Source organism: Zootoca vivipara, chromosome 4, assembly GCF_965207765.1.
Source record: "Zootoca vivipara chromosome 4, rZooViv2.hap1.1, whole genome shotgun sequence".
Lineage (NCBI taxonomy): Eukaryota > Metazoa > Chordata > Lepidosauria > Squamata > Lacertidae > Zootoca > Zootoca vivipara.
The window spans coordinates 72,618,464-72,639,983 of NC_142587.1; the positions used below are offsets into that span (position 1 = coordinate 72,618,464).

At 43.2% G+C, this 21,520-nt stretch overlaps 3 protein-coding genes across 8 annotated transcripts in view; 2 read left to right on the forward strand and 1 right to left on the reverse strand.

Annotated features, from left to right (window-relative positions):
- GRAMD1C (GRAM domain containing 1C) overlaps positions 1–5,061 on the forward strand; it is a 68,160-nt gene extending 63,099 nt beyond the window's left edge. For all 4 annotated transcript variants that reach the window (XM_088668195.1, XM_060273745.2, XM_060273744.2 and 1 more), the window contains one exon: positions 658–5,061. In XM_088668195.1, coding sequence (XP_088524321.1) covers positions 658–735 — 78 coding nt within the window. In that variant the 3' untranslated portion in view covers positions 736–5,061. The remainder of the gene's footprint in view (positions 1–657) is intronic.
- A 1,437-nt stretch (positions 5,062–6,498) lies between these two features.
- Positions 6,499–19,128, forward strand: ZDHHC23 (zDHHC palmitoyltransferase 23). Of its 3 annotated transcripts, none has more exons than XM_088668196.1 (4): positions 6,499–7,262; positions 8,924–9,634; positions 10,887–11,054; positions 18,826–19,128. In XM_088668196.1, the coding sequence occupies exons 1-4, from the start codon at positions 7,120–7,122 to the stop codon at positions 18,848–18,850; spliced, it is 1,047 nt and encodes a 348-aa protein (XP_088524322.1). In that variant the 5' UTR covers positions 6,499–7,119; the 3' UTR covers positions 18,851–19,128. The 3 variants fall into 3 exon arrangements, with proteins under 3 accessions (XP_088524322.1, XP_034972493.1, XP_034972490.1); XM_035116599.3 differs by lacking the exon at positions 18,826–19,128 and adding an exon at positions 13,539–18,128 and having other exon boundaries at positions 6,511–7,262; XM_035116602.3 differs by lacking the exons at positions 10,887–11,054; positions 18,826–19,128 and adding an exon at positions 13,539–18,128 and having other exon boundaries at positions 6,506–7,262.
- Positions 18,549–21,520, reverse strand: part of CCDC191 (coiled-coil domain containing 191) — a 30,276-nt gene continuing 27,304 nt past the window's right edge. The window contains exon 17 of the mRNA XM_060273747.2: positions 18,549–19,999. Within this exon, the coding sequence (XP_060129730.1) occupies positions 19,867–19,999 (133 nt within the window). The 3' untranslated portion in view covers positions 18,549–19,866. The remainder of the gene's footprint in view (positions 20,000–21,520) is intronic.

Sequence of the window (21,520 nt, forward strand, 5' to 3'; positions counted from 1 at the left end):
GCAATGCAGGAATCTCAGATAAGGAAGCATCCATGACAGATGGCTGATCAATAGAGAGTTTTACAGATGGTTATGCTTGTTGTTACATGTTACACACAACTGAGGATTCTCAGGTTGCCACTAGGTGGGTTGTCTTCCTTCTAGGTGGGTTGTCTTCCTTCTGGTTCATTTCTGGCATTCAGTTTAAGTAGATCTCCTTTGACTTGTGCCTAGTTGTTTGGGTTCCGCGCCCTTAAAATACAGTTGCAGTTCATCTGTAGTAAGCACTCTGTTAGTACAGTACATAACTATTAGTGTGGGGCAGGGTCGGCAACACAAAGCAGCATTTTGGGGCAGCTTCCCAAGTACCAAGTGCAGCTGATGTTATTTACACTGCTGCCCCGACCCCCATTTTCCAGAGCCCAGTCAACACTGGGCCACTGCCATTTTAGTTGCCCACAATCATCTGGCACTCATTTTCGGTACCCAAATACCTACCTGTCTGGTGGAAATAAATATGAAGAGAATAGACCATGTAATCCCATGGGGACACGGACAAGGGAAGGCAGTCCATGTTGAGGGTCCCCTCAATCCTGGAGCTGGTTCTGCTGAAAAGTAATTAGATCTCTTTTTAGAAACAATTCACTGCCTAATTCTTGTGGGATTTTATTTCTGTAGCTGAAGAATTCCCTATCTATGCTCCAAAGTAGCTTTGATCACCTAAACAAGACCAACAGCAGGAAGCCTGAAAGCTGATGTCACCAAAGGAGAATGAAGATATTTTGTATTGAATGTGAAGCTGCTTATTTTTCTCATATTTCTGCTCACAACCACTTGCACACCTTAGAAATATATCTATAAAATGTGTTCGTTTTTAAAGCCATTAGCCTGTGAATTCTCCTGATCCACTTGACATCTTCTTGTGAGCAGTTTCCTGAACTGTGAATACCTGGTGTGAATGAGTAAGAACATTGTGTGGTCTGGTAATTATGTGATATGCAAATTGTAGGGGGGGAGACTTCAGCAAGCATTGTGATCTGTAAAAAAGTAAAAAGTAAAAGTAAATTGGACTCACATCTTATGGGGAAATCATTAACATTTGGACTCACATCTGATGGGAAAATCATTAACATTATGAAGGATGCAGCATAGATTATCTTGTGGAGGTTGTAACACCCAGAAGTTCTCCATATGGTCTTTTTCCACATCCATGCAACAATTATTCAAAAGTAAGCAATTTTAAAGGTCTGTACATATGTTCTAGAAAACTATTTATAAATCTGAATTTTGAACATACTGATTGTTATGGTTGTGTGGGTCTTCTGCTGTACGAGTCAAAGCAATTCTACCTCTTTCTACCACTGTCATTTCAGCTCTCAGGATTTCTCAGGAATTGTCCTTATATGTCAGAATTATATTAAAAAAAAAAGGCCAGTCCCTGAATATTTTTTAAAATGCAAACAATGCATTAATCTTACTGGCATGCTGAGTCCATTGAAGAACCATGTAAGCCATTGAAGAACAATAGGCTTTCTAAAGTATACTTCTGGAAGAGTAGAACAAAGTAGAATGATAGTGTGGCACAAATAAAATTGTGCCTCATTCTGGCTGTGCTGGCGATGTCTGTCTATTAAATGGAAGTGACCACATTTGTGACTTCTATTTTGGGTTTTAAAATTACCACTTGATGTTCATCAAAAGTGCCTTTATTCCTGTTTGTATAGGAAACCAGCTTTAGCAGATGCACCTACCTAGGCTTTAAAAAAAACCAAGAAGGAAGTACTGTTTATGGACAGTGCAGACAGAAATGTGTTGGAGCAATTTGTGTCAAACTACCACATGTTTTTGTAGTGTGTGTATCTTTTTAAAAGCATAGGCATTGAAGTTATAAATTACTAGTCAGATTAGAGATAAATGAAGGCCGTTTCTGTGATGTCTCTTTACTTCTGATGTAGTGTGTGCTTTTTGTACTTGAAAGGAACACCACACCGATAATTTTATAAGGTAAGAAAATGAAGTTGAAGATTCTGTATATAATACCTGGAGAATTATGTTAACCTTTCTGTGAATAAATATGAGAGGATCCATTAAAGTTGCCAGAAGGTTTGCTGTACATAAGAAGAGGCTGCAGGATGAGGCCAGGGGCCTATCTCTTTCAGCATCCTGTTCTCATAGTGGCCAAACAGATGCCCATGGCAAGCTCAAAAGCAGGACCTGAGTGCAACAGCCCACTGCCCACTTGTGATTTCCAGCAACTAGTATTCAGAGACGTACTGCCTCTCACAGTAGAGGCAGAATATAGCCATTGTGGCTAGTAGGTGTTGATAACCTTACCCTCCAGCCATCCAAGTTGGTGGCCTTTACTGCCTCTTGTTGAGAGCAAATCCCATAGTTTAACTATGCACTGTGTAAAGAACTACTTTCTTTTATCTGTCCTGAACAGGGCTGGCTCACCTGTGAAGCAGGGTGAAGCAGCTATCTCAGGTGGTAGAAGCCCCTGAAGCAATGCCCCCATGGGTGCCCCACCCACCCTGCACAGAAGCAGTGCTGATTGCCGGTGAGATCTGAGAAGATTTCGCTGAAATTTCATGAGATCTCATGGAGCACAAGTGATCTTGCTATAAATATTCTGCTGGAAGCCGCCCAGAGTGGCTGGGGAAACCCAGCCAGATGGGCGGGAAATAAATAAATAATAAAAAATAGGCACTGATTCCAGCATGGCTTCTCTGCTAGTGATGGGTGGTGCAGTGGTGTTGCCGGCATGGTGGGAAGCATGGAAGTGGGGGCTGGCACTTCCCATTTTACCTCGGGTGGCGAAACAGGATACTGATACATTTAAGGATTTTGTTGTTGGTTTTTTATGTTTTTAGCAATGTGCTCAAATTCTTCTTTAGCATCTCTTATTGGTTGGTAGCATTTCTTTCACCTAAGTTTGTGTTGCTTTTCCTTCTCCTCATTTGGAAAACTTCCATTTTCTAAACGAAGCCTTCTTGCCTGTAATAGCTTCTTGATTTTATGTAACTTCCTGAAGGTGGGAGCTTGGAGATGCGATGCACAACAACCGCCTGTCATTGGAATAGCATAGCTATTATAGCTGTGATTCTAAACATGGTTACTAGCAAGCACTGAGTTCAGTGGGACTTAACTTCCGAGTAAACATAGGATTTCACTGCATATCTAAAAAGCAAACAAAAACTCACTGAATAAAATACAAAAAAAAGCTAATAAATGACTCTCAGGCCAACCACCTTTTTATGTTTTGGGGTAGAGGCCAAGCTAAATTAAAAACCAGGGCAGTTGACAAACTGGTATGAAATCAAATGAGCTGTTAAATGCAAGCAAAAAGAATTGGGGTAGGGAATGGAAACTACAAAGGTAAAAGAAAAGCAAGTGCTTCCCATGAAATACCAGTATAACTGTACAGAGAATATATTGGGATGTTTTAGGAAACCTGGTTCTTGCTTGAAACAGTCATATAAATGAAGCTTCCGTCTGCCCTAGAGAACATTACTGAGTGCACTAATCCTGAATTTCTTGAACGCAAACCCTACTGTGTAGAGCCAGGTGATGAGGTTCTATATTTCATCCAAACTGAAGGGCTGTCTTGTATTACAAACAGGTGAAGGAAGCAAGAGTCACTTGCATTTCCCCTTTTGCATCTGCTTTGCAATATGAGAAGTTGCTCAGTACTAATCTATTCTAGTTATTTACCGTAGGTCATTACTGGCTTGGAAGTATCCGTGGTGCATAACCGATCAGCACTGGCAACACTTGTGTTCATACAGTCCAGTGCTGGTACTGAAATAATAATAATAATAAATAATAATAATAATAATTTATTATTTATACCCCGCCCATCTGGCTGGGTTTCCCCAGCCACTCTGGGCTGCTTACAACAGAAAAATGAAATAAAATAATCTATTAAACATTAAAACCCTCCCTAAACAAGGCTGCCTTCAGATGTCTTTTAAAAATCTGGTAGCTGTTTTTTTCTTTGACATCTGATGGGAGGGCGTTCCACAGGGCGGGCGCCACCACCGAGAAGGCCCTCTGCCTGGTTCCCTGCAACTTGGCTTCTCGCAACGAGGGAACCGCCAGAAGGCCCTCGGTACTGGACCTCAGTGTCCGGGCAGAACGATGGGGGGTGGAGACGCTCCTTCAGGTACTGACACATACACCATCAGGACAAATGGCAGCTCAGTTACTTGCTTAGGGAAAATGGTTTGCAATTAGTATTTTTTGTTTTGCAAATTCAGAGCTGTTAGCCCTGTGACAAAAGGAAAATGCAAAAGGAGCAAGTCATAATAACTACAAACGCATAATTCTTGCCAGACCTTTTTTTTAAAAAAAGTTTCCTAACATGGAAATTAAAAAATAGCTAGTTTACAACATCTATCCTACAGTGAGAGAGCCAGCGTGATGTAGTGGTTAGTGTTGGACTAGGATCTGGGAGACTAGGGTTCAAATTGCTGTTAAGCCATGAAACTCACTGGGTGACCTCGGACCAGTCACAGTGTTTCTGCATAACCTACCTCGCAGGGTTGTTCTGAGGATAAAATGTGGAGGAAGAGAATGTATGCCACCTCCATCTCTTTGGAGGAAAGGTAGGATATAAATGTGGCAAATGCACTGCTTGTCACATCATTTATTTCCAAGGCTTCAGAGAAAAGAATTTCTCAGATTAGCCCGGAGAAGCCAGGGATCGAACATGTGGCCTTCTGAAGGGGAAAGCAGATGCTCTATCACTAAGCTATGGCTCTGCTGCTTGAAATTACCAGTAAATGGCACATTACAAAGGTGGCTGTTAAAATTCTGCAAATTTTGCTGTCAGCACCAGAAAAGGGGGGCACACGAAGGGAGTAAAGCTTATTATTGTGTGGGTGAGCTTTGCCTCACATATTCCTGAAAGAGAAATAATGATGTATTTCATATTAACACTCTGATCCTAAACACAGTTTCTCTGAAATAAGTCCTAGTATGATTTTGATGGAAGTTCTTTTTCCCAACCCATGTATGCCAACCAACAGATATGAAGTGAGATCAAGAACCGCTGATATATATAATAAATGAGATGCATTCTGAGTATGTGAAAAGTGTTTTTTCTTTTAAGTGAATGTAGGGGTTCAGCAAGCATAGGGGTCGTGCTACATGGTGGGGGAAGGGGCTAGCCACTTTTGAGAGGTCATTTTGACCCCTCCTTTTTTGTAAATTAGTTTTTCAAATATTTAAACGTCCAAACGCGCAATAGGATCATTTGAGTCTATAATCGGCACAGCATCTAATACTCCTAAAGCTGGCATTGAAACTTCATTTGCTATATCCTATTCATATTAATCGTGTACAGTAGTTCTCAAAGGGAGGGGTGCACTGGTGCAGCAGGAAAGGGTGGCAAGTGTTTCAGGAAGATTCAAGGACAATAACATTTAAACAATGCAGAATAGTATAATCTCAAAATAATAGTTTTACACTTTCTGAATGCCCCATGTTCATATTATAAATTAGTTGCGTTCCACTTAGATCATTGCCCACTGTACCCCTGACAACTTCCTCTTCTGTGCCTGGCAGTGTTGCGTTTTGTTAAGGACTTGCATTGATAGGTTAAATAATTAGGCATTTGAGCCTTACAAAGTGGCACAGCTTGTTATCCTAAACATAACACAGCAGTGTTTGGCACAGTTTTGTCAAAACTTCATTAATTCTAACTTCTACAAGTTTCAGGAATTATTGGATTGGATTTGAAGCTGATTGTCGGGTGCCTAGTTCCTTTATTTCTATGACTCTTGTCACAAGGGTGGGATGCTTCAGGATCTTGCATTTTCAAAGGATCACTACCTACATATTGGGATGGAGCACGTGTCATGAAATTCTACTCAATAGTGATTCAGAGTAGATTCCAGTGTATAGTTAGCAGAGTAAAAACTTAAATACGTTGCAGGATTCCCCCCAAAATAGACCAGAGTCAACTGTATTTCATCCAGCAGAGCTTTACCATGCTGTCAGTTTGCCTCACATTTTCAGACCTGCCGAGACGGTGGTTTGCAGTGTCAGAAGCTCAATGCTGGGGAAACTGCTTTGCATGCATTGTGTCCCAAGTTCAGTTCCCCACATCTCCAGGTAGGGCTGGTAGAAACTCCTGCTTGAAAACCTGGAGAGCCTTAAGGCTATTTCCTTAGGTTCTTCCTATGTCCTTCCTAGGAGTGGTCAGGTCACCTTTATTAGGGCTAGGCTGGCAACTGGGATGGGGAAAACCTGTGGCTGGCCGCTGCCGTTTTGAGTACACGGTTTCTTAGGATCTGAATGCTGCCTCAAATTTTGTGTTGCAGTTTCTTTCACGTACTTTCCTTCGCCTTTACTGAGCTGCTTCCCAAAAGCCCCATCCAAACTTCGAAGGCGCGGCTGTTTCTCCCTTGCAGCGACGGAACTTCTCGCGCTCACAAGTGCTTTTTCTCCCTCTCCTCCGCTCCCCCCGCGGGCATTGGGCAGGGCTCCATGACGTCACGGGAGGATAGGAAGAGGCCGGCGTGCCAAGGAAGCCGGAAGCTGGGGAAACTTCAGGTCGCTTAGGGGGAGAACTGCAGGGCGCGCCCTGGATGCAAGGCGGGGGCAGGAGGGAGAGAAAAGGGAGGCGGAGCCTGCAGATATTTCAGCCAATCCTCGTTGGCCAAGGAGGAGCACGTTGGGCTTGGGAGCTGCCCTCCCCCCCGCCCAACAAGAATTCATTTTTTGCACCTTGATAGCCGGGAAGTTAGAAGGCGAGGAGAAGTCACTGGATGCGCATCGTTTGCAAATGAGCGGAGGAGACCTAGTACCCGGGTGGAGGCTAAGCAAGTTGCAGGAAGGGAAGAACCTGGCTGCCGCCTGACTCTTGGTTACAGGTGTCAGGCGGGAAATCGCTGCGCGCCTCTCCCCTTTCGTTTCCCTCTCCCTCGGGCTTGCAAAAGGCTCTTTGATGTCGCCTTTGTAGTCTGCCTCCGCAGCTTGTTTGCAAAAGGTCCTCTTTGGGTAACTGGCTTTAATGAGAACTTCCCCTGGAGTTCTCTGCCCTTTGTATGCTGCGAGAGAGGTTCCCCGCGCCTCTTTTTTCTCTGCCCTCCGGTTTTTGCGAGGGCGGGAGGGGCCATTGCTGGGGCTGCTGCCACCATGAAACGTGGGAGGAAGAAAGTTAAAGGCCCCGAGGCGGAGGATACCCTCTGTTGCTGCGAGTATCTGGATCGGAAGGGGCAGAGGAGCCACCTGGCGGCGTGTTTCTGTGAGTGCGAGGACCTCGACGAAGGCTGTGAAAGGTACGCCTGAAACTTTCACCCAGCTGGCACTTTTCATAGAATTGTAGAGTTGGAAGGGACTCCCGAGGGTCAGAAATCTCCCAACACGTGTCCTCTCCCCCGTCCAGTTTGAAAACACGCCGGACCATGCTTAGCTTTGCCAGTGTGCTAGTAGTACTGTAGTTAGCTTTTTGGTGGCTGCCCTGTTCGTGGCTGAGTGAGATATTTCCGTTGTGGCCATTGGGGTGGCCTTTAAGCTGCTCCCTCCTCTTGTCTTCAAAGTTCTGGCATAAAAAGGTCTGCATTCAGGGTGTGGTTTCAGTGCTCTGTCCCTGTTAAGAGTATTTCATCCGCTCCACATGTGGTGATTCTGGTAATCACTGGATTTCTCTCTGATCAGATGGCCACCTCTGTTGCTTGAGGTTCCTTACAAAATTAAGTAATAATAATAAAAGAAATACCAGAGCTACTATGCCTTTAACAGCCCCATGAGGCACAAATTCTGAAGAATTGTTTATTTTCCATAGAGATGGAAAACCTTACCTGTTGAGTGCATCACATGCAACTCGTAAAGTCATTTTAGGGGAAAAAATGGTGTGGCCATGGGAATTTGGAAGAGTTTTTGAAATCTGTAAATGTCAACACTGGGCAGTAGTTTCCAAAAGTAGGAAGGGAAAAAAACCAAACCCCTGCTATGATAATGTTTGAGCATAAGAGTTGCTTCTTTAATGTTATTTTTTCCTGGTGTGGCTTCCCTTCAAGGACACATATGCAGTGATGTTATACTAGGTCAAGGTTACCCAGTTGGAAGTTGACCGGCTGTACTTGCATAATTTGGGCAACTTCCCTGCATATGATTTCTTGCTTGGAAAGAGAACATTTGAAGTGGCCTTAGGCAGGCATGGGGGAACCTGTGATTCTCCAGGTGGTCTTGGGCTATAATTCCCTGACCACTTCTGTCTGGAGCCTATAGAAGTTATGTGGAGGGGTTCCAGCCATTTTCTCCCACAATGATCTTGCTTTAACTAAACAAAAACCAACACACTTCTCTGAGCCGCAAATGTCTTCCATCTTCCCTATTTCAGTGTACTCATGAGCTCGTGAATCCTTGTCTTTCTGTATCAGGGATGGGGAGGCTGCAGCCATTGGACTACAACTCCCATCATCCTTGGTGACAGGCCATGCTGCTTGGGGCTGATGAGAGTTTGCATCCCCACTACATCTGAAGGGCCATGGTGATTCCCACCCCTATTCTACAGAGAGATTCTTTGCCAGGTAAACTGACAGACCAGACAAGAATAGAACTTGAGAAAGTTGAGGGCTAGTTCACAGAACTGGATCTACTGACAATGTGATACACTCATTATTTTCAGATGAGCATTAGGACAATACGATGAGATGCAGCCCCACATATTTCTGGGAAGAAACTGAAGAATTATGGCCATTTCACACATCCTTTTTACACTTGTCTGTATGCATAATAAAACAATCCCATGCATAAGGGGAATATAAACATGTGCTCATCCACAAGGGAGCTGACAATTATCCGAAGCAGCCCCAAGCAGCTGTACCTTGGTGAGATCTGACACAAAGTGACTGAGAGAGTGACAGAAGCCAACACAAATGTATTTCTTGGTCTCTTCAGTCTTACATGAGCAGACCTCTGTGCTTTTCCCTAACAGGTGGCTGACTTGCAGATCTTTGCCCCCGGGAACTCTAGAGAGAATTGCAGACACCGTCACAGACCGCTTTCGCCTCCCATGGCTTAGGGGGGCTGTAAAGGTCGATATCAGCCTCCTCCCGCCAGTCATCCTGTTGCCTGTCTTCCTTCACATAGCAGCTTTGCACCTCCTCTTGGCTCTTGTCATCCTGATATCACTTCCTGTACTGGTGCTGTGGTATTACTACCTCACACACAGGAAGAAGGGCCGGACTCTTTTCTTCTTGAGTCTAGGGCTGTTCTCCTTAGGCTACATGTACTACGTGTTCCTCCAAGAGGTGGTACCCCGGGGCCATGTGAGCACCAGCCAGGTGACCCTTCTCACCTGTGGCTTAATCCTCATGCTGGTGGCCCTGTCTCAAGCCAAGAGAGACCCTGGCTACCTTCCCTGCCAAACGAGCAGTGACAAAGCACTTTGCCAAGGCGGCAACGTCAACAATAACACCATCTCCAACAGGAATGACCTGGAGGGCTCCAAGGGGCTTTACAGAGCAGCTGTGCCTGACATTGCAATGAACGGTTACCCTGAGGGCTATGCCAGAGTGCTGGAAGCAGGGACAGGTGGGGTCACGGAGGACTGGTGCACCAAGTGCCACTTGGTTAGGCCAGCCCGAGCTGGGCACTGCCGGATATGTGGCAGGTGCGTGAAGAGACTGGATCATCACTGTGTCTGGTATGTTCCTTGGAGTTTCAAGTTGGCTTTGACGTTTGTTTTCTGATATCTTTGTTACCAATGAGTCACGGATCTCCTCTTGCCCCAAAATACCTTTCTGCTTTGCTTGGGCTCTTGTCAGTATGTTTAATTGATCTGCTGCATAGTGCGTTTTGTTGCGTAAATTGCGTTCCCTGTCTAATACTTGCTCTTTCCTGCATTCAGTAGCCTTCCTGTTCTGTTTTATAACCAGACGAGCTGAGGAAGTGCCAAATCTCTCCAGGGGAACTTAATAATCTGCTATGCCACCCATCAATAGTTGTAAATGTTGTGATACATTAATGGTTTCATTTAGGGGTGTGTGTACTTAGTGTAGTGGCTTCAGTAGTCAAGGGCAAACCTGCACACTTCACTTTGGGCCAGTTTTTAAAAAACAATATATACTGCTCCCGGTATTTGGGCTATCAAAATATTGGGATGTTTTTTCTTCCAAATGTCTGGGCCAAAGGGAATGGGGGAAGAGTGGTCATTTAGAGCTAGGTGGAAGAAAATGCAGTGAATAGTAGCCGCAGAGCTCTGCAGGGCATTGAACCACTGGAAGTCACAGAAACATAGAATTGTTGAGTTGGAAGGGGTCCCCCGAGCATCATTCTAGTCCAACTCCCTGCAATGCAGGAATCTCAAGTAAAGCCTGCCCAGCTCTCTTCTCATTTCTGATCCTTTGTTTTTCCAAGTTCTTATAAACATCAAGGCCAGAAACTTGTTAAACCATGCAAGTTCAGGCCTTTAGGAAACTGGGTGTAGGTAACAAATTTCACATTTCATGTATGAAAAATCTGTTGGGGTGCAGAATATCCACGGTGCAGAATTTTATAGCTTCCTAACAGCTAGTCTTAAATGGTGCAGATTGTTGTCTATCGGCTCTATTTACATAAGCTAGTTTGAAAACCTAGTTTATATGAAACTTCTCTGTTAGCCTGGTTTAGACATAATGCCCAGTCATGGTTTGGTGCCTAGCAAATGAGCCTTCAATGAGTCTCTAGCTGTTGTTCTCCCCCCTCCCCTGCAATGTACCCCTGGCTCCTTTTCTGGATTGAGGCAAACCAACAATTGCCATTTTGTCCAAACCTGCAAATTTTGTTCGTGCTGCAAACCATAGTTAACTACTCCTCAGCTGGACATCAGAATATTTAATGGACACCAGAATCTGGCACCTTGCTTATCTTACACCACTTTTTTTTTGTAAAAAAAGTTTTTCTTTTATCTCTTGGAGGATTAACAGCTGTGTTGGGGAACAGAACCACCAAGCCTTTATCCTTGCACTCTCCCTTTTTCTGCTCACATCAGTGTATGGGATTTCTCTGACTCTGGACACCATCTGTAGGGGGAAGGCTACCATCAAGGCACTCTTCTACTGTCCTGGTGTCTATGGAGACTACAGGTGAGAGAAATACTCTGCAATGGGATAAGAAACTACTGATATGACCCTCTGTCGGAGGGGCAGTCTTCTGGTCTGCCTGCCTTCTGCTGTCTTGGCCCGAGATGCATGCTGGGATGTTTGCTAATGTAAAAACCTTTGTCCTTGGGAAGCTTTGTGCTGCTTTGATAGATTGGCATGTTGAGGCACACTGTTTTGTGCTTGTGTGACTTGCCCAAGTGACTCTTGTGGTTGAAACAAAGATAAAGTACCGTGTTCCTTTTTGGGTTGTTTTCTTTTTGTTCTTTTGCATGGTCAGGTTACACTTTTAATGACAAAAAGCATAATTGCTTTCCGGGATGATGCTTTCTGAGTATTGTAGTGTTGTTGTCCTCCTCCTCTTTGCATGCACAAATCCTAATGATTTCCAAATGCCCGCTATCTCATTTCAGGTGCCCCATATCTTTTCCCTGTCTCTGACAACCATTGTTGTTATCTTCTTTCCTCCCTTCTCAGTATGTCTCATGTTCCAGCTCAAGTGATATGGACTGTGCCTCCATATTGGCCTGCATGCCTTGCAATCTTGTTCTATGCAGCTATTGCTTCCTCTCAGTCTAGCTCTGCTCCGCTGAAAGCTCATTCTGTTCCAGGCACTTGATTGATTGATTGATTGATTGATTCTATTTATATGCCATTTTTTTTCTCCCAAGGAGAGACAATGACTGGCTAAAGGTCACTCGGGCGATTCAAACCCTGGTCTCCCAAGCCATAGCCCAACACTCTAACCATTACACCATGCTGACTCTCAATGACTTGTGATAAATCTATGGGGGAAATGTATTTCAAGCAGCTTCTTCCCATCCCATACTGTCTTTAACATCTGTAGGGAATCTTAATAATAATAATATTTTTTATTATTTATATGCCTCCCATCTGTCTGGGTTGCCCCAGCCACTCTGGGCGACTCCCAACAAAATACTAAAAACGCAATAAAACATCAGACATTAAAAATTTCCTTTACAGACCTGTGGGCTTAATTATCATAGTTTAGTTGAAACCACACCTTAAATCATGGTCACCTGTCCCATCACCTAAAATATGACACTGTTTGTGGAGCAGGCAAACTTACAGGGTCAAACTGATAAGGAAAAATGGGGAGTAAGTGCACTTTCGAGTTTTACTTACTGCCTGGGCGCAGTTCCACTTCCCTTGATAGAGTTCCATACTTATACAATTGGATGAAATTAAATACTCTCTGGTACAAATTACACCAGTGGATTTACTTGCTGTTTGGAATTGCTGGGCTACAACTTGTGCTGTTTCACTGAGTGCAACCAAGTTTAGTATTTTCACAAGCCTTCCCACTTGAACTTAAGGGGAAGCAACTGAAGAACATCTAAGCACAGGCTGTTTATTGCCCACACATATCTAAAATGGTGAATTTGGTTCTTCCCTCAACTAGTAGTGCCTTTACCATGGTAACAATACAGCGATACCTCGGTTTGCGAACGCAATCCGTTCTGTGGAGACGTTCGCTCGCAGAGGTAATCGCTCGCTGAAGGCACGCTTCTGCGTGTGTGCGAAGCGGCGATAGAGCGCTTCTGCGCACGCACACGCTGTGTAGATCGCTTCTGCGCATGCGCGAGCTGCACAGATCGCGTCTGCGCATCCAATGCCGCGGAACCCGGATGTAAACACTTCTGGTTCTGCGGCGTTCGTAAACAGAGGTAGTCTCAAACGGAGGTAGTCATAAACCGAGGTTCCACTGTATAGATTTCGTGGGCAAGGAGCTTTAATATTGTGACTTATGGTTGTGTAAAGGAAGAACTGTGGCCTTGGCAGAAGGGGTAGAGATGTTGTGGTATACAGTTCCCATCAGTGATTATGCTAGCAGGGACTGATAGGCATTATGGTCCCCAACATCTGAAGGACACTGTGCTGGCTACCCATACTTTAGGGATATTCAAATAGCATGCCCAGGGTATGGGAGATCAGTCATCTGTAACCACCTGAGTGCAATTGCATTGCTATGGGCATTTTTGCAGAGCAGAAGTATAGGGCAGAGAACTGGTTGTTGAGCTTAGCTATAATCAAATCCCAATGCTTATTACCTTATAGTAAGGCATAGATCAGGCATAGGCAAACTCGGCCCTCCAGATGTTTTGGGACTACAACTCCCATCATCCCTAGCTAACAGGACCAGTGGGTCAGGGATGGTGGGAGCTGTAGTCCCAAAACATTTGGAGGGCCGAGTTTGCCTATGCCTGCATAGATGATGGACTGTTTGAAAAATAATTTTTGCAATGAAATGAGGCACTTAAGTGGGGAAATGAGATTGCAATTTGCTGTGATGCAGAATCTGAGATGGGAAGGCAGTGGCACCAAAAGCTACTACTATTTACTCCCAAAATAGCATGTCATTCTCCCCTTTTCTCTGTAGCCCTACAGCAATGCAGTTGTGTCCCTATTAAAACAGGTTCCTTGCTTTCTGTTTCCACCCCCTTCTAGTTCTGCCCTTTCGTTCACCTGTGTGTGGTACTGTACCATTGTAACTTCCGGCATGGGCTACATCCTTCTCATCCAGCTCTTGAACATCAGCTACAACGTGACTGAGAGGGAAGCTCGAATTGCTTTGAAGGAGAACACTGGGCAGAGGCTGTTATGGGGCATGGTTGTCGACACAGGCCAATACCATCGGGGCATTCTGCACAATTGGATCCAGTTCTTGACCTTGCGCTCAGCCGATCTGCAGCACTCCACTGAAGACATTGTATGAAAGCAGCTTCCTATCAATCACATTTAGCTAACTCATAGATTGATCATCCACACCTGAAGTCATTAAGGGGACAGGTAGTCCTCATCTCTTAAGCCATATTTTAAGAGCAACGTTTTCTCAGAAACATGCGATATTCCAAATGCTGGGCACGAATGACCTGGTTATGGGGGTGACTATGTATGTCAGCCTCTTAAGTGCTCACCTGCTTAGCCACAGCCGGCTACCAGTTTTGGATTAGTGTCTCAGTCTACAGTTCTATGCGCTTGTGCCAATGGACTGTGTACATAGCTGTTTACAAGGATTATACACATTAACTGTCAGGAACATTCCTGACATTAACCTGGCAAAGAGTGTTGGGTTGCGGTGCTGAAGAGGTAGTGTATTTTTTAATTCTAAAGGTTTGAGAAACTTCATGTGCTTGTGAGGACTAATCTTAATGTACCACAAGGAAGTTCATTTGGGCATGAGCTTTAATTTTGTGCTTGTCAATGGTGATGATGGCCAAGGGTGGTATCAAAAAGGGGGCTGCTCTGCAGTTTAACCCCATGCAGAAAAAGATCAAAATAGCAACAACCCCCAAAACCGAGAAATGGTGTTACTTTTCCACACACACACCCAACTCTTTGCTTCGGTGGTTCTACTAAGTGCCTTTGTGAGACGTTTTCTTTGGAGCTGTGATTTGTGAGACTTGTGGATAGCAGGGGTGGTTTTGTGTGTGGTGTTCTCAAAACACCTCAGAGAAAGTATTTGCATTTAATGAATGTCTATTTTCTCCCCTTTCCCCACATCCATTCAGCAAGGTTAAAAATTAAATCTGTAATTGAGGGGTCAGCAAACGTTTTCAGCAGGGGCCGGTCCACTGTCCCTCAGACTTTGTGGGGGGGCAGACTTTTTTTGGGGGGGGGGGAGAATGAATTCCTATGCCCACAAGTAACCCAGAGATGCATTTTAAATAAAAGCACACATTCTACTCATGTAAAAACATGCTGATTCCCGGACCATCCACAGACCGGATTTAGAAGGCTCCAGCCCCCTGGCCTTAGTTTGCCTACCCATGCTGTAATTGCTGAAAATAAACTCTTAAATCACTTGGATCCAAAAACTTTAAAAAGCACAGAAACAATTGGCATTAGAAAGTACTTAATAATGAAGGAGAATTGATGAAACCTATCACTGCTTTGCATCATGTATGATCAACTATTTTAATTGGTTGTTTATTTAGGATCCTTGTCTCAATAGTGTTCCCATAAAAAGTCATTTGCTCAATCAGATGATTAGAAAGCTTTAATTTCCATTTAGATAGGAAAATAAAAAAATTCCTTCAGTAGCACCTTAAAGACCAACTAAGTTTTTATTTTGGTATGAGCTTTTGTGTGCATGCACAGAAGTGTGCATGCACACGAAAGCTCATACCAAAATAAAAACTTAGTTGGTCTTTAAGGTGCTACTGAAGGAATTTTTTTATTTTACTTCGACCCAGACCAACACGGCTACCTACCTGTAACCATTTAGATAGGATCACTGTGCAATAATGGGGCTGTAGGGCAGGTGGCCTCATTGAACTGAGATAATTGGTAGCCATGGATGTAGAAAATGATTTATTCTGCTTTTACATCTACTGCTTTCTGTACTGGGTGCTGCAATCTAAAGCATCTGGAGGGTACCAGCCTCAGGAAGGCTTGCTTGCTGCTGAAATAAGATATTGCAGTTCCACTCATAAAATGTTACATGGTACCAAGAGATAAAAGGCAACAGAACTGTTCTTCCAAACAAGTTGAGACATGAGGTTTCCATGCATAATGATAGCATTCAACTTGGAATTGGAGCGAAGTGGGAATTTGAATTCTCTAGTTTCTTAGTTCTTCACATGGGTTCACTTCTGGTCAGTAAATGTACATGCTCCTCAGACAATCTGAAATAGTTATATCTTTGGCTGAAAAAGCAGTGTGTGCTATATAACTGGAGACACTGGCTGAGTTTGGACCTTGTACTAACTAAACCATCGTTTAGCATGGCTTCCGTCCAGTGTTGTTGAGCTTCAGGTTTGCACTCTGCTGCTCCCTGCAGGTGGAAGGAGTTCAGAAGCTTTGCTTAAAAACTGGCTTCATTCCTTCAAGCTTACAAAGCGGTTAATAATTAACCAGTTTATTTGAACAAGCCAACTTGACAATAGAAGAAGCTCAACAAAAGCGTTTAACTGAAACAAGAGTTGAGTTTTGCCTTCTCTGTTTTTAGGGCATTAGTGCAATGCAGCAGATCATCAGTGTGTTCCCGGCCACCAGGAAGTAAAATATTTGCAGAAAGAGACTTGAAATGCACTCTATATAAAGGTTTTTCTCCCTGCTGGTGGTATGTAGGAAGTGTGCAGCAGGAATAAATTTAAGGTGAGGAAATGAATAAAAGTCTGGCTGCATCATTATGGTAATCCACGGAGTAGCTACAGTGTAACACTGATATCATTATTATGTCAAGACCTAAGACTGAGACATGGGATGTGTCCCAGATAGCAAAAGGTAAAGAGTCTAGCTTTACTAGCCAAAGGGTAGCCAATGTGGTGCTCTGAAGATGTTGCTGGCCAACATCTCTCATCACCCTTGAGACCCTGGCCATGCGCTTTGCAAGGACTAGTTTCTTACTAAGCCAATGGTTGATTATACTTCTAGCATTCTTCAGGAAAGTTGAAAGGATTATCTCATTGATGTATTGGAAAAATAAAGCACATTTATATGAAGGAAATGTTGCCATGGAATGTGGCTATAAATGGGCTCATGCAGATTTTTAGAGGTTTCTTAAATACTCTTGTGCATTGCAGCACATAAGTGGGAGGTAATGCCTACCCATTTTAAACTGAATATTTCAGGGAGTCCTAGAGTTGGAAGGGATCCTGAGGACCATCTAGTCCAGCCCCCTGCAATGCAGGTATATGCAGCTGTCCCATACGGGGATCAAACATGCAACCCTGTCGTTATCAGCACCTTGATCTAAGCAACCAAGCTATTTTTCTTCCTGTGTGGCTATAGTTTTAAGCTAATCTTTCGGACATAAATAGCTTCTTTCATAAGTATATGGAAAGGTTGGAGACACACTATTTACTCTGGAGGAGGTGCAAAAGGTATGTACCGTATGTACCTGAATATAAGCCTCACTTTCCCCCCAAATTCTGACCGTGAAAAGTTAAAGTGCGGCTTAAATTCGTGACCTTACAAAAATCTGCTTTTACGATATCGCTGCTGAAACAGACATACAGTAAAATGGAATGGGTGTGAGTACCTGCGGAATTCTAAGGGAGCGGCTTATATTCGGGTATTATCTTCCCCCCCCCCCTTTTCTGCCCCATGAATTTTAAAGGTGTGGCTTACATTTGGGTGTGGCTTATATTCAGGCCAGTACGGTAATAATACTTGATTGGGCTATACTATATCTAGTATGGGGCACAAGCTTCCCTTTCACCTGCTTAATCTTTACTCATCCTTTCTGTGCCTCACTGGAGGGTTAAGGGGGCTCATCTGAACAGAATTCCTTTTAAAAACTATTCTGTATTGCACAATTAGACACCAGTAAATTCCTAAGGACTTTATTTCCTGCATTGCTGTCATAGTGGTGTCAAAGTCAAACCCATGCAATACGAAAACGCTACTGTGAGCTGTGCTAGGAATAAACCTGATGCTTCTTCCCAGTCATGCATTTGTACTTTTCAGAGTACCGTACATTTTTTTGCAGAGGTGTCAAGTGACTGGAGCAAGACATCTAGATATTTCCTTCATCTCTTTAAAGTGGCTAAGTAAAAATTGATTCTTCCCAACAGGCCAATGATATTTCAGCCTCTCCTTGTTTTTAATGGTGCTTTTTTTCTTTCAAAGTAGATTGCTTTCAAGTGTCTTAAAATAATTTGCTATGAGAGCATTTTCTCTAGAGCAAGTAATAACTGCCTACTGTCCAGTGTCTTAATCATGTGTTATGTGACTTTTAATCTTGATCTTGAATGTATTTAGCCTCTACAGGGCAGGATGGTGCAATTACAAATGTTTTTCTATCATATTTTAAGGCTTCCTGGAAGCCTTTATTCTTCTGTCAAGCTCTACTGTACAGGACTTGAATTCTATTTAAAAACCTTGCTGCAGCTCATGTTTTATAAGCTTGATGGCAGTGTGGAGAATATCTGAATTGCTTCTCTCTTAATTTTCCCCCAAACCCAGGTATGTGGAAGATTGTGAGATATTTTATCTGCAAGTTTTATTGAGCATTGTGTTGACATCATTTTATTATGTGCCCTGCATTTGAGATCAGTTGTTAACACAGTTAAATAAATTTTGTTTTAAAAATAAGTGTTGAGTGATTGTACCCAAAAATACTATTCTCTGGAAAAACAAAATAACATCAAATTTATTATGTGTCCTTCACTAGCTAGCCCCCTGGCAGGTTACAATGATTTAAAATTCAGAATTAAAAACAGTTAATACAAATTCAGGTGGGTCCTGAACAATATACAGTACATCTCAGGTGTCAGAGGCAAAGAGGTCCATCTTCATACTCCTATCTTTAGTCCAAGACTGTAGTAAACCAAAACTGTTACGTACTTTAAACCTTCTGAATGGCTTGAAGGACCTTCTGAATCAACTGAAGATAGCTAAGCTGGTAATCAAACGAATGTGTGTCTTCTTCAGTCTGTGTACTTACAAATTTTGGAGAGTGGGAGAGAACATTAGCAGATTACTTTATAAGGTAACAAACCCAAGATTGAGCCGATTTCTTTTTTGCTTTTTATTCTTTTAACCACCTCCACAGTCACAATCTGTGTTCAAAAAAGGGAGGGGTGCTAATCCGCATTAGTTGTTGAGAACAAACTGGCTAGTTCGCAATTATTCTGAGTGGTTTTTCTTTTGTAACAAATCAGTACCTTAGCACTACAATTCAAATATCTCAAGTGGTATACTACTACAAGGGTTGCCCCTACTTGTCGGTTAAGATTTAACTACAACTGGTTTATTTATACAATATACTATGGGTTTTTTTCTTAAGTGTGGTGCTGTGCTATGAAGTCTGAAAACTTGCTTGACTGAGCTGACAGAATGTTAATTAAGATTCCACATGACATCATGGGAGGTAAGTTATTGGTCTTAGAATTTTTTGACATTCAAACTCTGCAAGCTGAAATGAAAATCCAGCAACTGAGAGTCTCAAATGTGCCTAGGGACAGAAGGAGTTGCAACGGCAAAGCAGCTCCAATATAAAAAACACACATTTTTAAAGGGCAGAAAGCTTTCTGACTATGAGGCATCTTAATCTGGTTTCCACAAGTGAACTAGAACCCCTCACAGAATATCTGAATTTCCAAAAACTCTTCCCAGCAGTGCTATCTGTACTGCTGTCTATAGGTTATTATTGTATCTCAGGCACTCTTTCCTTCATTCTAATTGAATATTCAATTTGCGAGGAATAATGGTTTGTTGATTCAACACCTCCCTACCACCACATCAGCGGACCTGCTGGCTGTGTGGTTAATTCAGTAGTGAGAAAGAGTCAGAGACAGTGGTTGTCCCTGCTTACTGCTTGTTCTTGTGGATACGCACTCATAATACAGGAGTTTGGGATAGCACAAAGAAGAGATTTCATGTTTGTGTGCCAGCAAATGGAGGTGATACTGTATGTTCACACAGAGGTGCTTACCACAGGGAAGCAGGCAAAGATGGTAAAATGATTTAGTTGGAAAAATAGAAGTGCTGGCCTATATCAGCTTCTTTGACTGCTACACTTTGATATTTTAGAAGGAGTTCAACAGAACAATTCCTCTTGGGGAATAAGGATGGAATTCAGTCTCCACAAGCATTGCATCTTGCCAAGCGGAATGATCCCTCCTCTCTTCACCCCAGGCACTGTTCTCCAAACCCCTGAAGCTAACTTCAGGAGGGACACTGGAGGAGTGGAAAGCCCTGTGGTGCAAACAGAGATCCTTGCACATGGCTTTGTTAGGTGGAACCTCTGCTAGAATGTCTACAGATTCTGTCAACCAGAGAATGGTGCACGTGAACTCCTTTTTTCTCTGTCTTCTGGCCTGAAATGTCATGTTCGGAAGTCTGGCAGAATTTCAGCCACTCTCTTCCTTAGCTGTTTTATTCTCTCTTCCTTCTCCCTTTCCTCTTTCATCAAAGATGGAAATTGCTTCCAGGCTCTGAACACAGTCTGCATTATCCTCCTACATATAAAAAAATTGTGAGGGAGAGAAAAAACAACCAGGTAACAGAATTAAAAAGGAGACGTGCATATGTTCAATGAAACACACGTTGTATGGAGCAAATTCTTCTCCTTTTTGACAATTTAGTCTCACATTATTTACAAAAATCAAGAATATTACTAGTTTAAAACATTTTGGTAAGCTTCCACTCAAGTCGCCCCATTTGCACAAGGACTTCTTGCACAACAGAACTTCTCCCTGCATGCCCCCCAAATCTGTTCTTGGGATTCCCACAACTTTCTGCAGTAAATTTGGGGGAGAGTGCAGGGAGGGAAAGGTTTGTTATACAAGCAGAAGTCCTTGCACTTATGGGTTGGCTTATCCTGTATAGGCCATTATAGCTACTGTTCTGAAAAGCAAGTGAAATCCCTTTCTGACTTTAGTGTGCTATGCATACACACACATATGGAAGCATACCATAGGAGTATATACAAATGCTAGAAAGAAGGGTAAAGGTAAAGGGACCCCTGAGCATTAGGTCCAGTCGTGACCGACTCTGAGGTTGCGGCGCTCATCTCACGTTATTGGCCAAGGGAGCTGGCGTACAGCTTCCAGGTCATGTGGCCAGCATGACAAAGCCCCTTCTGGTGAACCAGAGCAGTGCATGCAAATGCCGTTTACCTTCCCACTATTTATCTACTTGCACTTTGACGTGCTTTCAAACTGCTAGGTTAGCAGGAGCAGGAACCGAGCAATGGGAGCTCACCCCGTCGCGGGGATTCGAACTGCCGACCTTCTGATCGGCAAGCCCTAGGCTCTGTGGTTTAACCCACAGCGCTACCCGCGTCCCTCAGAAATACAGATAATATTTCAGAGCTATTTTTTCCATAGAAATTGAGTGCTGGGGAAGGAAATTCCATGATCGTCTGCACTGTTCTGTTGGGAGGAAAGGATGAAGAGTGTTTTGTTTTGTTTTTAAATGGACAGGTAAGTGTCTTGGTACAATAGTTATTCATCCGGACTCCAAAGCCATCAAGTCGTTCGCCAACAGAGAAGCAAACTTCACCCCCTCCACCACTTTACTCCTGTGGGGATCTGTGCCAGCAAGAGGAACAGCTGCCTGTGCACAGAACAGAACTAATGAGAACTGGGGATAATGCCAACACAGCACAACTTGGCTGGAACATCATCAGCTGTAGAGGACTGTCACGTAAACTATATAGTTCACAATAAGTTAATGATACTAGCCATGCTCCTCCCTTTTCAAAGGGTGGAACTGCACCTTGTAACAGTAAGCACACATCTCTATCAGTTTTATTGAAAAGTGTTCAACATATTTTAGATACTAACTTTTTGTTTAGGGAAGCACCTCATCTATGTAAGACCACCATAGAAAATTAAATGTTTTTAATTTTAAAACATCAATCACTCAACAATCGGTTACTTTTATGTTATTGTCATCAGCCCTGGGGCTGGTGACAATGAAGAGCAATCCTATATCCACTTGTGAATAGGATTGCACTGTAGGAATATAGTTGTGCT

What these genes read in the sequence shown, in the direction of transcription:
- ZDHHC23 (XM_035116599.3), top strand. Translation starts at nt 7,120, where the DNA reads ATGAAACGTGGGAGGAAGAAAGTTAAAGGCCCCGAGGCGGAGGATACC. An exon ending in CTCGACGAAGGCTGTGAAAG is followed by an intron (nt 7,263 to 8,923) that starts GTACGCCTGAAA and finishes TTTCCCTAACAG; the next exon opens with GTGGCTGACTTGCAGATCTT. An exon ending in CTGGATCATCACTGTGTCTG is followed by an intron (nt 9,635 to 10,886) that starts GTATGTTCCTTG and finishes TATCTCTTGGAG; the next exon opens with GATTAACAGCTGTGTTGGGG.